This window comes from Triticum dicoccoides, chromosome 1B (assembly GCF_002162155.2).
Source record: "Triticum dicoccoides isolate Atlit2015 ecotype Zavitan chromosome 1B, WEW_v2.0, whole genome shotgun sequence".
In the NCBI taxonomy this organism is placed as follows: domain Eukaryota; kingdom Viridiplantae; phylum Streptophyta; class Magnoliopsida; order Poales; family Poaceae; genus Triticum; species Triticum dicoccoides.
In genome coordinates this window covers 546,146,929-546,160,980 of record NC_041381.1, presented here as the reverse complement: position 1 = coordinate 546,160,980, position 14,052 = coordinate 546,146,929, and the positions used below count along the sequence as shown (strand labels likewise).

The 14,052-nt window shown below is 45.8% G+C and overlaps 1 protein-coding gene across 2 annotated transcripts; it reads left to right on the top strand.

The window, feature by feature from the left end:
- Positions 1-5,667: 5,667 nt before the first annotated feature.
- On the top strand, positions 5,668-10,518 carry LOC119348596 (sorting and assembly machinery component 50 homolog A-like). 2 transcript variants are annotated; one of them, XM_037616605.1, is made up of 6 exons: positions 5,668-5,778; positions 6,129-6,186; positions 6,447-6,954; positions 8,823-9,305; positions 9,475-9,987; positions 10,093-10,518. In XM_037616605.1, exons 3-6 carry the CDS (start codon positions 6,493-6,495, stop codon positions 10,171-10,173), a joined length of 1,539 nt encoding a protein of 512 aa, XP_037472502.1. In that variant the 5' UTR covers positions 5,668-5,778; positions 6,129-6,186; positions 6,447-6,492; the 3' UTR covers positions 10,174-10,518. The 2 variants fall into 2 exon arrangements, with proteins under 2 accessions (XP_037472502.1, XP_037472504.1); XM_037616607.1 differs by having other exon boundaries at positions 5,698-5,778; positions 6,126-6,186.
- Positions 10,519-14,052: the final 3,534 nt, after the last annotated feature.

Below are 14,052 nucleotides of genomic sequence, written 5' to 3'. Positions count from 1 at the left end.
TAGCCAACATGTTCAAGCATACATGTGTTAAAGTTTCTAAAAAATGTATAAAAAATGGTTTTCTATTTTTATTTGTTATTGTTTTATCAGTTTTATTGGTACATTTATATTTTTTGTGGATTTTTTTTCATCCTACTTGCTACAGAGAGGGCGAGGGCACATGCCCGTATATTTCACAGCAGAACGGTCGAGCTGAACGCGTCCTTCGCACTCTGAACGACTGCGTTCGCACGCTCCTGTTTCATGCTAATGTGCGGGGACGGAGCTGCCTTATAGGCATTGGGGTCAGTTGACCCCATTAAAATTTGAAAATCCTTCACTAATTTAGTACTAATCACTAAGATTTATAGAAGGATGAACCCACTGCCAAACACATGACCCCATCAAACTTTTTTCCTGGCTTCGTCCCTGCTAATGTGCCGCCTCGTTTCTGGTCGGACGCACTCGCTACTGCTTCACTTCTCCTTAACCTTCGCCCCTGCCGCCCACGGTGGAACTATGCACCTCACCATCTTCTCTTCAGTACACCCCCATCTTATGATGACTTGCGTATTTTTGGGTGCCTTTGCTATCCTAGCACTGCCGACTCCGCTCCTCATCCGCCAGTCGCGCCTGGTAGTCTGCGTCCTTCGCCTCCGCCTTGCATCGCTCCTCCTCGATGGAGGTCTGCATGGCCACCACCAACGCCGCCTGGTAGGCAGCCTCCTCGTCCTCCTTCTTGACGACTGGGGCGGCGGGGGTTGGTATGGTGGTGCTAGAAGCCGCAGCGCCATTGCTCCTCCGGCATCTGACGCTGCTCCTGCGTGAGTAGCTCCCGCCGCCTGCATGCCTTCACCGCATGCATCCGCGCGAACACGAAGCGAACACATTTTGGATTTGCGTCAGCGCGTTGGGCCGTCATTTTTTTCCGCGGCGATCCAAACGGACATGGGCGGTCGAAATGGGTTGCCCCGTTGGAGTTGCTCTTAGTTTTTATAGAGGAAATAGTTTGTTAGGGGTTGGCAAATAGTTAATTAGTTTTTTTAGAAACAGAAATAATTAAAAAATGAGGGTATGTAAATACTTCTTCCGTTTTTAAATATACTAGTAAGGTATACGCGCATTGCACGCATGAGATTCTGGTGGTTTATGCATTATGCCCAAGGGCATGTTTGGTTTGCAACCTAAGGTTGCCACGCCTAAGCTTAGGCGTGCCACAATATCTTAGGCATGTGTTTGGTTCATTGCCACACTTGTGGCTTGCCACACCTTTCTAGCTACATGGTCCACATATCATAGACTCAACTTCTTGCCAAATCTTGCCACTTTGGGTTGTTTGGTTCTAGGCCTAAGAGTGCCACACTTTGCCATACAATGTTGCCAAACTTGCCTAAGGTTAGTTTTTCAAAACGAGCGCCACAAGTTGGTAAGCCTAAGGGATTCTTGCCACACTTGTTGTGTGTATGTGATGTGGGACCATAGTGTGGCTTGACTAAGATGTGGCTTGAACCAAACACACACCTAAGTTGGTCAAATTTGCCTAACCTTAGATGTGGCAAGCTTTGGCAAGCTTTAGTCTCAAACCAAACAGCCCCTAGTGGCCATTTTGTTAGCCACACTTTTTGTGGCAGACACACTTTGGCTAAGCTTAGTTGTGACAAAGTTAGTCATGAACCAAACAGACCCTAAGTTCAACCATAGAGTCTTCTAGATTCTACATGTGGCGGAATCTGGTGGAATGTAGATGATATCCAACGGCCAGTAGTGCTCGAATTTGTCATCTTTGTACCGTCGGATTGGCTTCATCCAACGACCAACTTTCAAAGTTATTCACACACTATATAGGGGTATAGAAGTTTTTGTAGAAACTCCACTATGAACTACATACGGAGCAAAATAAGTGAATGTACACTCTAAAATGCATCTATATACATCTGTATGTGGTCCATAGAGTCTCTACAAAGACTTATACTCCCTCCGTTCTAAAATTCTTGTCTTAGATTTGTCTAAATACGGATGTATCAAGTCACTTTTTAGTATTAAATACATACGTATTTAGGCAAATCTAAGACAAAAATTTTAGGACGGAGAAAATATTTAAGAACGGAGGGAGTAGTTAATTAGTTGACCTGTGTAGCCCTGTGATGCATCAGTTTTTTCTTTTTGAGGAAACTGTGATGCATCAGATGAACGGCTGGGCTGTTAAGATAGATTTTCGGCCGGCCCATATCAATGCACACGCTGGGCGTATGAAGGCACGGCACTCTGCCGTGTCCAGCGGCACGATAGAGGAGCCGGTTCTGATTTGAACACGCCGCCCGGCTGTCTCCTCCGTTGCCTCGCCGTCAGAAATCAGGAATTATTTAGAAATTGGACGTAGTTAGGTCTTGTACAATGCAAGGTGTTTAGGAGAGATGTTTAGAAAATAGATTAATTTTATTAACCACCCGTGTTTATTTATAGAGGTTAGATGATTAATTAGACATCCTCTTGTCGAGATAAGCATCGGTGTTTAATAAAATCTGATTTATTTTAGTAAGCATCTTTCTAAACATATTGCATTGCATCATGTCTTACACACACAAATCAACGATGCTTTTGAGAATTGATGGCTGATGATATCTTGGATGCCCCAGGGATAGTGGATAGATAACGTTTTGCATGATCCTCCAAAAAAAAAAGATACGTTTTGCATGGATGTACTGGTGTGTGATTTTTTTTAGTATTACCGGTGTATGGTTGTTATTTCTGCATGAGAGGTGTTTTTGATACTTGTCCAGGAGATGGGAGCCTGTAATGAGGTCGAGGTTTGTGCATGGGAGTGGTGGTCTTCGGGCCATGGGAATTTGAATTTTGTGTAACCTTGTATTTATCAGTTTCAGCAGTGAAATTGAGGGAAAACCTTAAGTCCAAAATAATAATCACCTGTGTCAATTGTTTAGGAGCTGTAGATAGTATTATACACGTACAAATCCGCGACAATAATTACTACAAGATCGAGCGGGAATGTCGTGGCGGCGGCAACATCCTTGTGATGGACATGTGTCCTCGGGCTTCGCCGTTGCGAGGCTTGGGAGGTAGTCGAGTAGCAGATGTAGATTGTGTTCTGCATCGACGACATCTGAAAGATGGAATGTGTGCTAGACTCGTGGTTCGTGGATGGCAGGTATGGTTGCCTCCTCCGATGTCTTAGTCATGCGAGGGTGACAGATCTGGAGTTCGATTGTGTGTCCGGGGTGTTGGATCTGATTCGTTCAACGGTAATGGTTTCGTCTTCGGCGAGCCACCTTGTAGGTCCACAAAGCTGCATATCAGTGATGGAGCCGCCTCCAGCTCGGGGTGAGAAGGTGATTCGTTTTCTTTCGATGGCTGCTATGGTGGTGTCGAAGGCAGGTGATGGGCGTTGGTGTCGAGCTCGGAGACGTTCTGATATTTTTTCAGTTTTGTCATGTCGGTCTTTATGTGACTTGTATTTTAATCTTTATGATATGAATGAGACACATATTACCATGCAAAAAAGAAAACCTTGATGCTCATCTAAAAATAAATAAATATACGGTTTGAATATATTTTGCATCCCCCTCAAAAAAAAAGAATATATTTTGCATCCAATTCTCCTTGTGTGTAGGCAAAGGTCTCGCTGAAAAATAACATAACTAGAAGTTTTAATATAGAAAGAAAAACAGATTAAATTTTTTCTACATAAAACATACATATATGTGATGTAGTTTTAATCCGGCACTATCTTTCTAGCCAGTATAGGATGATTTTAATCTCCAAACATGGAAATTTGTATTTAGAAAACCGGAACAAAAACAATATTTTTGTGTACCAATACAAAATAATAAGTAGAACCATTAAAGGTGACTATTAGCGGAAAGAGGCGATCCGTTACATTTTTCTCTGGTGGCTGCTATCGTGTTGCTGGAGGCAGTTGATAGTTGGTGTTAAACTCATGGGATTCTTTGGTTTTGATTGTAATTTTCTTTTTTAACTAGTGGTTCTTTACGCAAAGAATAGGGTTCCCCTCTCTTTTTTCTAATACAATTATGTTGTCTTTTTCATCTTTGTCAGGTCGATTTATACGTGTTCCCGCAAAAAAAAAGGTCGATGTATATGTGGCTTGTACCTTGATTTTTTTTTTGTGGGAAAATTTTCAATCTATTCATCTTCAATCATGGCAGTACAACAAATACCAGAAATAAAAATTACATCCAGATTTGTAGACCATCTAGCGACAACTACAAGCACCGAAGCGAGCCGAAGGCGCGCCGCCGTCATCGCCTCCATCGCCGGAGCCGGGCACAACTTATTGTAGTAGACAGTCGGGAAGTCGTCGTGCTAAGGCCCCATAGGACCAGCATCCCAGAACAGCAACCGTCGCCGATGAAAAATAACGTAGATAGGAAGGATCCAAACCAAAGACTATTATATTAATAAGACAAGTGCCACTACTATGCAAAAAAAAAAACCTCCCTCCGTTCCTAAATATTTGTCTTTCTAGAGATTTCAACAAGTGACTACATACGGAGCAAAATGAGTGAATCTACACTCTAAAATATGTCTATATACATCCGTATGTGGTAATCATTTGGAAATGCCTAAAAAGACAAATATTTAGGAACGGATGGAGTACGTGTCATTAGCTTTTTTTAGTGAGAAATATTGATTTTTGAACATTACGTGAAAAATATTTGATGATTATAGCTAGAGCATACAAAAAGAGCTAAAAACAAGCCACCAACCAAAAAAAAAGCTAAAAACAAATTCGAAAAAAGGTAAATGAATTATATACTAAATCCATATGCAAGATAAATGCCAAATGAGAGAACCCTTTCCTCCTCCACAAGAAACGTCTCCTTCCTCCTCCCGTCGGTGCCGCCGCGGATCCGCCCCACCTCCGATGGCCTTTGGCCTATGGAGGTGCGGAGGATCTCGGCCCCCCGCCGGCGGGAGGGATCCCGTTCTTGTTTTTGCTAGGTTGAACGTCTTGGTTGGGGCTGTTTGGCGGCGGCGATGTCCCTTCGTAGCAATAATGTCTCCCACGTCCTATCTCCGTCCCGATGGTGCGAATAGCGTCGTCGGAGGATGTGTGGAGGTGTGTCTCCGTCGGATCTCATGGGATTCGGTCGATGCTGGTCTTCGGTGGATCTCTTTGGATCCAATTTTTGTTTGTCTTTGTTCGTGTGGTTCCAGGTTTGATCTTTCCAATCTACAACTCTCTTCATCGGCGATGGTTGCTGCTCCGGTGTGTTGGTCCTTTGAGGCCTTAGCACGACGACTTCCCGACTGTCTACTACAACAAGGTTTGCCCGGCTCCGGTGATGGAGGGGTGATGACGGCGGCGCGCCTTCGGCTCGCTCCAGTGCTTGTAGTCGTCGCTAGGTGGTCCATAAACCTAGTTGTAATTTTTATTACCTCTTGTGTTCTCTGTACTGCCATGATTGATGAATAGATTGAAAATTTCTCTCAAAAAAAAGATAAATGCCGAATGTACGTAAATTATAGTATTATACCAATAAATAAGAACAGAGGGAAAATAAGAAAAAGGAGGAATGTGGAAATAAAAGGAAAGCACACACGACACGGTGAAGACTTGTAGAGTAAGAAGAAGGAAACAAGGAAATAACCGAGAATAGAAGACCATATATATTGGGGTTCCGGCCCAGACAGCCCATCCCGCTTGTCCTCAGCTTGGTAAGCACGAAAGGCCGCATCTGAAAAAGCAACGGTATGTTTGGATGTTGATATTCAGGCCGAGATATTGATATCTGCGACGCAGAGCTTCCGGCGGCGCAGGTCAGCCCCTCTCCGCCCTTCTCCTTCTTCTCCGCTCTCTCCGGCCGACAGATCCACTCCTCCCCCGCATGCGGCCTAGTCCTGCTGCCTCGCATCACCCCGCCGGCCCACCTCCCCGCTTGTCCCGCCGTCCGCCGCCCATGGCCGCCCGCTTTTGCCATCAGCGCGGCGCCCCTCCATCGCCGGATGTTACGGGAGCCTCCCCCTGGCCGCTTCTTCCTGTAGCCCCCCACAGCCATCTTCCCTATCCCAATCCCTAACCCCATACAGAAACCCTAAATCCCCAATCCCTTCTACTCACCACGTATGTCTCAGTATGCTCATTTATTTTTCCTTTTGATGGACAGCAGGTTAGTGGATTGGTCAGCGGATCTGAAGGTCAGTGGATTCCGAGCAGCCAGATCGAAGGTAACTGAAGAAAACACCATTGCTCTGTTATGCTTGTGATGGTCTGATGGTTTAGGGATGTTCTTTTGATTTTTGTGATGGTCAGATTTGTTACATCAGATCAACTAGACATGATTTGTTACATAGTTGTAGACATGTTCTGTTGATACTTGTGATGGTCTGATAGTTTTAGAGATGTTCTTTTTGATGCTTGCTTGAATGTGGAATTTGTTGATTCATATTTTTGTAGAAGCCTAATTATGTAATTATTGTGTATGTAGTTCCATAACATCAGAAGGCTCTCCCCTCTTCCCCCAAACCCCAGCCATGGCCGACCCCGCCGCCGACCAAAACCCTAAGGACGCCGGGGACCGCGTCCCCGAGCCCTGGGCTGGCGCCGATGGAGAAGTCGCTGAGGATGAGTACGAGTACGAGGAGGAGGAGCTGGACGAGCGGGAGAAGGTGCAGTCCGTGTTCCGGCGGCTCTCCACGGACCCCGTGGGGATCCGCGTCCACGACGTCATCATCAGGGGCAACGCCAAGACGCGCGAGGAGCTCATTGAGGCGGAGGTCGCCGACCTCCTCCGCTCCGCCACCACCGTCCAGGACCTGCTGAGCGCCGCCGCCGACGCCAGCGCGCGGCTCCGCGGGCTCGACGTGTTCGAGGCCGTCAACATCACGCTTGATGCCGGCCCGCCCGAGCTGCCCGGCACCACCAACGTCGTCATCGAGGTCGTCGAGCCCGCCATCCCCCTCAGCGGCAACGCCGGCGTCTACTCCAAGCCCGAGGTGCGCTCCCCACTTGGTTCGATTTGTTGGTGACTCCGCTGGATGTTCACATTGCTTGTAGCTAGAGACCTGGAGCAACACTTGTTTGTACCATTGGGCTTGGATTGAGATCTAGATTCATAGTTAACCCATTGTTAGAATAGTTGGTCGTCTTTTCTAATGTTTTCTTATGTTTATATTGGTATTATGATTCGTTAATCATCATGAGTTCCTGCTAGTTGGACGCACATCAGTAGTGGTGATTGTATCCCTGCAACTGTAAGCCTGTATTAAAACAGTACAATCAGAATGTAGCCACCTTAAGTAGCCCAGATAGTAACACGAGGTAGACTTAGCTGGATGCTCCAAATTAACTTAGGATGCTTCGGTTTTAATCAATACTATCTGTAAGTAAAATTTTCTTGTAAATACATGGTAGACTTTAGGTTTGCATAAGTGAAGCAATGGAACACATAGAGTTCTTTAAGTAAGAAGGAAAACCTGGAACACTTAGATTGTCCTTGGACATAATCTTAGCTGATAATCGATCTCAACTCATTAGAGCTAAACTATACTATTCGATTGTTGGACAATGAAAACTTGAAGAAGCAAAAGGTATGCAATTTTTTTATATCATTGTGGGAATGCTAGTAAATTATCTATATTATAACATGGAAAATCTCAAGCTTGAGAATGAAAATATACTTTAATATTTGGGTAAATACATGGACCCCTGATGGACGCACAATGATGTTTACTGACAAAAATTAAGCTTTCTACATCCTACATACCATAGTACGTACTATATTACACATCACTCTTTCTTGGACTGAATTTTGTGGCCCTTCACAACCTAGGTAACAGCAGGAATAGACAATGGGGATATGGTATAGGTCTTGGGTGCAGCTCACCTACTTTTTTATTCTCCAAGCAAAGCCTGAGAGAGAATGTACATGTTCATATTTATATTTGACCTTAAAATCATCCTTATTAGTACATGGAACATGTTTATGAAAAACTGATTTAGTCATTCATGTTATCAGTTACATTTTGTTCCTCCCAGCTGGTAGCTTGTATGTTGATGTTATCCATCAAATTCTTCAATCTATGAATGTGAGTCAATCTTGATCAACTGATATACAGTGAGTATGTTTAGCTGCCCATAAGAAAATTGACCTGACAACTGATAACTAATTTTATAGTTTAAGACTTAATCCATGACACTATCTGGTCCGAATAGTGTGATACATAAACAAAAAAAAGATCTTTATTTGTCTGATTAAGAGGGCAACTTTGCGAGTCAACCTATGAGTTCAGTTATCGGTGTTCAACATGCAACTTTCACAACTATATATTACCTTGTTTGTTTGATCTTCAGCACATTCTACCGATGTTTTCAAGTTTCAACTAGCTCAAAAAATAATACTAATGTTTCAGCGTTTTTAACAGTTACTTTTTCAGTACGGAACAAAAAGTTGCATTTACTAAGGTTCAGCGTAGGTTTCATTGTGCTCTAATCAAAATATAGTTTGGGTGTATGTGTTTTGTTAAAAATAAGTGAACGCATTGTCATGTCTTTTGTTAAAATAATTGTTCTGTTGAGAAGTACTCCCTCCATAAAGAAGTATAAGAGCGTTGAGATCACTAAAGTAGTGATCTAAACACTCTTATATTTCTTTACAGAGGGAGTACTTAGGTAATTACCTATACCCTACACTGAATACAAATACTTTTAGTATAAATATAACTTTATAGGTTGATTTTACCGAACCTATATTGTCGGCATCATAAGGGCAGGAAAAAAAACACTGTTGTTTTTACTGCATGGCAATCTCCACTACTATTTCATAGGTTATCACATCTGATGCGTGAGTGTGTTGCTTTTGTAGGCAAAAGCATGGTCAGTGGAAGGGGCTGTTAAGTGGAAGAATTTGGCTGGGTATGCAGACATCTGGGATGCTTCAGTTGCATATGGTTTCGACCAAACAACAGAGGTTGGCGTAGGAGTCTCGCTGCCAAGATTTAAATCAATACCAACACCCTTGATGGCTCGGGCTTCATTGTTGTCACAAGATTGGATGAAGTTCTCATCATACAAGGAGCGCCTACTTGGTCTTTCATTGGGTTTGCTTTCAACCAGGCACCATGATTTATCTTACAACCTTACATGGCGTTCCTTGACTGATCCGTCACGCCTTGCGTCAACGTCCATAAGAAGGCAGTTAGGGCATAACCTTCTATCTGCATTGAAATACACATACAAGATTGATGAAAGGGATTCACATATCAGGCCAACAAAAGGATATGCATTTCTCTCGTCCTCTCAAGTTGGTGGTCTTTGGGATAACAAAGGATTGAAATTTTTTCGCCAGGTCTGTTTTCAGCTTTTTCTGTCCCCCTTTTCACGATTTCTTTAGCACCAATCTGTTTATTATTTCTCTTTTCCTCTCTATGGTTCCTCACAATAATGGAGAAGTATACTTGGCGCATCCGTTCTCATTATTATTATCTTACAATATGGTGCTTTTGACTTTGCTTCAGGAGTTTGATGTTCGTGCTGCCGTGCCTTTTGGATTCTGGAACGCTGCTCTCAACGTTGGTGTAGGAGCGGGTGTTGTTTTACCGCTGGCAAGAGGATTTATGAATTCGTCTACACCTGTGACTGATAGATTTAACCTGGGAGGTCACAATTCTCCAGTTTGCAGCCTGGGTGGAATATCATCCTTGCTCGGTTTCAGAACAAGAGGAGTTGGCCCAACAGAACCACGGAGGCTTGTCCCCGGCGAGTCGGAAGATGGTTCTGCTGCTGTCCCAGGGAGGGATTACTTGGGTGGCGATCTTGCTGTTTCTGCCTTTGCGGACCTCTCCTTTGATCTGCCTCTGAAGGTGTTTAGAGACGCTGGAATACATGGTCATGCGTTTCTCACTGCTGGGAATCTTGCGAAACTGTCGGAGGGCCAGTACAAGAACTTCTCACTTGATGAATTCCGCCGTTCGTTTAGGAGCACTGCTGGCGTCGGCATTATTTTGCCAACTAAACTGTTCCGGGTGGAGGTACGTTTCGATGGTCCTCTTCGATTTCCTTTGCACCAGATTACAGGTCATTTGTTTGTGCCTGCCTCCTGACTAACAACAAACTTGTTTACTGCTTCTGTTCAGGTGAACTACTGCTACATTCTGAAGCAGTCTCAGCACGACAGCGGGAAGACGGGAATCCAGTTCAGCTTCTCCTCGCCCTAGTAGAGACCTGCCACCAAGTGTCCTGCAGTCGACGTGGCATCCCTTCTGCTCTTTTCTTTCACGACGAGTACCTGCTGGACAAGCGTATTTGTGTTTTCAGCCTTGTTTTGGGCACCGAGGAGCCTGGAATATCTTACGTGCTGTTCGGTTTTTTTGCACATCTTCCGGAAGAGTTCAGTTCGCTTCCCTTGTTAACACTAGTGATTGTCGTGGACATGCCTATGTAACTGAAATACCGATGCTGCGATGGTGGATAGAACAATAATTTAGGCGGACGAGAAATATTGGCGCTACTGTGACTCTGTATCACCCACTTATCTTGTGATTTGCGAGCCTATTTGGCAAGCGTTTGTTTGTGCTGTTTGGATCAAATACTGCCCGTTTCAAACGCAGAAAATACCTCCAAGGGTACCCGGGCATGGACGGCCTGGCCCAAAAAACCCGGGCTGGGCTGGGCCTTGTTTTGCAGCCTGGAAGATAGTTTGGGCCAGGCTTGGGCTTCTCTTTTTCTGCATTTTGGGCTGGGCTTTTGGGCTTTGGGCTTGATTTTGGGCCGAGCTCAGGCTTGAAAACAGTGAGTATTTCGGGCTTCGGGCTGCGTCGGGCTTTTACAAGCTCGGCCCGAAACCCGGCTTCTCCGGCGCGTCCTTTGGTGGCGGTGGCAAGCTGTGGGGGTTGCGTCCTCGTGAAACATAAATGGTGATGGAGAAGATGGGGTCGAGGCGAAGCTCACAGTGGCAAAAGGGGACACGAGGGCTCATTGGCGACATTGGAATCGCACGCCAGAGCTAGGGCAGTTGAGCTTAATTCGAGTGGCCTGGCGGTGGAGAGGGTGAGCATTGGTTGGGAGTCGGAGAGGGGTGTTAGGGGGTTCTAGTAGGGGGGACTCGGTGGGCTCGGGCGGCATCGTGGCCGACTTTAAGCGTATCTCTGGATCGACTGAATATAACTCTATGTAAGGGTGATGTCCTCGGAACCACTGAACCACATGAGTTGGTTAGATGCGTGCCCCCCCCCTCTTGATCCAACCTTTTCTTTGCATCTATAGTTAACCACATACCGTGCAACAACGATTGCGACAGTGCATGATGAACCTGACAGACAGGGGCCACTATCGGGGCAGAGAGAGGAAGGACATGGGGCTGTTGTCTGTCGTTACTCGTTAGAACCAAGGGAGATTGGCGGTTGACCGTTAGAACCAAGGGAGATTGGCGGTTGAGGTTAAATCAGGGCATGTACAATGGTTCTATCTTAGGAATGCCAAGTAGGATAAATGATGAGACGAAGGACATAAGAAAAGACTTGTCTTCTCTTTTATTTAAGAGAAGACAAGAAATGATCTCTTAGCACAATATGTCTCACCATGTTTTTAGGAATAGCTAGTTATTAAAAATAAGGTTAAGAAATGACCCATCGTAGACATGTTTTTTATCATCTCTAAATTATATGCATGACTTGAGATAAAACTATCTTATCAATCATGGTACATGCCCTCACAGCTTACTGCTTCAGTAGGCTAGAGGGTCGTGCGTCGGGCTGTAGGTAGACTAGGTAAGTTTTTTCTCTTCTTTTCTTTTTATTTTTTGTTTAATTTTCCCTTTTTATTCTATCTAAATTTAATTTAAAAACCAAATTCAATCCAAATCGTTCCACAGAAGTCCATCTAGTAATACGTAGGGCTTAGCCAAAGTGAGATGCCTTTTGCCGGATGAAAAATTGGATTTATCCGCTTTGAGCCTAGATTGGGTTTCCACGTGGGCCCCACAGCTCAGCCAATTCTATACTCCAAGAGAAATTGACATTGTCTTGACCTTCTAATTCACGTTTAGCATTTCATTTTTGCGAGTTAGGCAAATCCATGGCCATGACTCGCTGCGTGCGCGGTTATTCATCCGTGCGTCGTAGTACGTCAGGGTCAAGACGGTAGCTGGTCAATTATACATTCATTCATCACCCATACGTGGCGGCCAATACAATCTTGGCCGGCCAGCTGGGGCAGGACGCTGACCACCGTGCATTCATGCTTCGGCGAGCCCACCGACCGCCCGCCGTAGCCCATATAGCGCCCGCCGCAGACGGTTCGCGCTGCTCGGATGAGGAGGAGGAGAGCCGCGCGGCACGTGGGTGAGGGCGGCGGCTCCACCCACCCACCCGGACGTGAGAGCGGAACAGGTGCGCTGTGGTGACATGTGGGCGCACCAAAGAGATTACGTGCGTGCCGGGAGTACACGGATGGAGGGCTGGAGGCATGGAGCGCGGTGCCCCTGGACGTACGGCATGCACGCGCCGTATGCCAGATCGGAGATCTGACTCGGTTTCATCCGTGCCGCTTCCATCGCTTGCTCTCTTTGGCCTGGTATGCTGCGGAGAGGAGATTAGGCCAATCCAGCCCACGGCCCCAAACGAATGTCTGTTTAGCTTGGATTTTGTCCATTTGAGACAGACAATAGGGTCGTGTCCGAACATTTTCTGAGATGCGGTGACAGTGCGCCCAACGCGCGGACGCGTCCTTTGGCCGCATCCAGTCCGTCTTCTTTTTCAAACGTAAATATTCGAATAACCACGGCCCGTAGTTCATGCCAGCGGTCCTAATTCACGTCGGCAACACAGCCAGCTTACACAATCTCGTCGGCAACGCGCTTGTCGTCCATTTTGGAGTTGGTCTTGCCTCTCGGCCTCTTCAACGCCTCACAATCTCCACCTCTGGCCAACGCGTCCGTCTTCTTGCCTCTCTTCCTTTGAACTTAGGGCAATTGTTAATGATCGTTCAAGAATGCGTAAGAGTGAATGGCTTGTCATTGTGTCGGGTCTTGAATGCTTCCAAAGATTGAAATGCCTACACGGCAAATCTAAAGAAGGCCAAAGTCACGACTGTAGCAACGAAAGATAAGAGACCATACCATGTCCCCAATGCCGAGACCACTCATGGGACGTGTTTCAACGCTCTCAAGTGCGGCACAATACTTATTGTATTCTTGTTGAATGAACAACCACCTCTTTTGAATCGAGGTGATGCCACGTTCACTCGTGAATTGGTAGGGCGCAAACAACTTTCTTTCATGGAATGTTTTGTGGACTCTTGTCCAAAAAACAAGTCCCTTTTGTTGTGCACCGATCCTTGGATCTTGGCCAATCTCCATCCAACTTTCGCAAATCAACTTGTCCTCATCTTGTGAGTATGATCCCGTACGAATGCTCTTCTTCATCTTTTGTGCTCCTGCTCTTTGGGTGAGCTCATCGATGAACAATGGCACACACAATATCGATGCCTTCTTCTTCTTCTTCTTCTTCATCATCATCATCATCAATTTCACCTTCGCAATAGATGTCATCATCTTCATGCCAGGAGTCACCATGGTCGTCGACCTCAAAATCTTCATCGGCAACGTACTGGCCGCAGCCATCCTGACTCTGGGTCTCCTCGGGATCGAAGGCATCGCCATGCCCACCCATCTGGAAGGCCTTGCCATGGCCCTCGTTGTTGGGGAACGTAGCATGCAATTTTAAAAAAATTCCTACGCTCACGCAAGACCTATCTTGGAGATGCATAGCAACGAGAGGGGGAGAGTGTGCCTACATACCCTCGTAGACCGAAAGCGGAAGCGTTTGACAACGCGGTTGATGTAGTCGAACTTCTTCTAGCTCCGACCGATCAAGTACCGAATGTACGACACCTCCGAGTTCTACACACGTTCAGCTCGATGATGTTCCTCGCCCTCTTGATCCAGCAAGGCGTCGAGGAAGTAGATGAGTTCCGCCAGCACGATGATGTGGTGACGGTGATGGTGAAGTAATCTGCGCAGGGCTTCGCCTAAGCACCGCGACAATATGACCGGGGTTGCAAATTGTGGAGGGGGGCGCCGCACACGGCTAACAGTT

Coding starts and splice junctions, on each gene's coding strand:
- LOC119348596 (XM_037616605.1), top strand. CDS start 6,493: ATGGCCGACCCCGCCGCCGACCAAAACCCTAAGGACGCCGGGGACCGC. Junction 6,955..8,822: donor GCGTCTACTCCAAGCCCGAG/GTGCGCTCCCCA, acceptor TTGCTTTTGTAG/GCAAAAGCATGGTCAGTGGA. Junction 9,306..9,474: donor GATTGAAATTTTTTCGCCAG/GTCTGTTTTCAG, acceptor ACTTTGCTTCAG/GAGTTTGATGTTCGTGCTGC.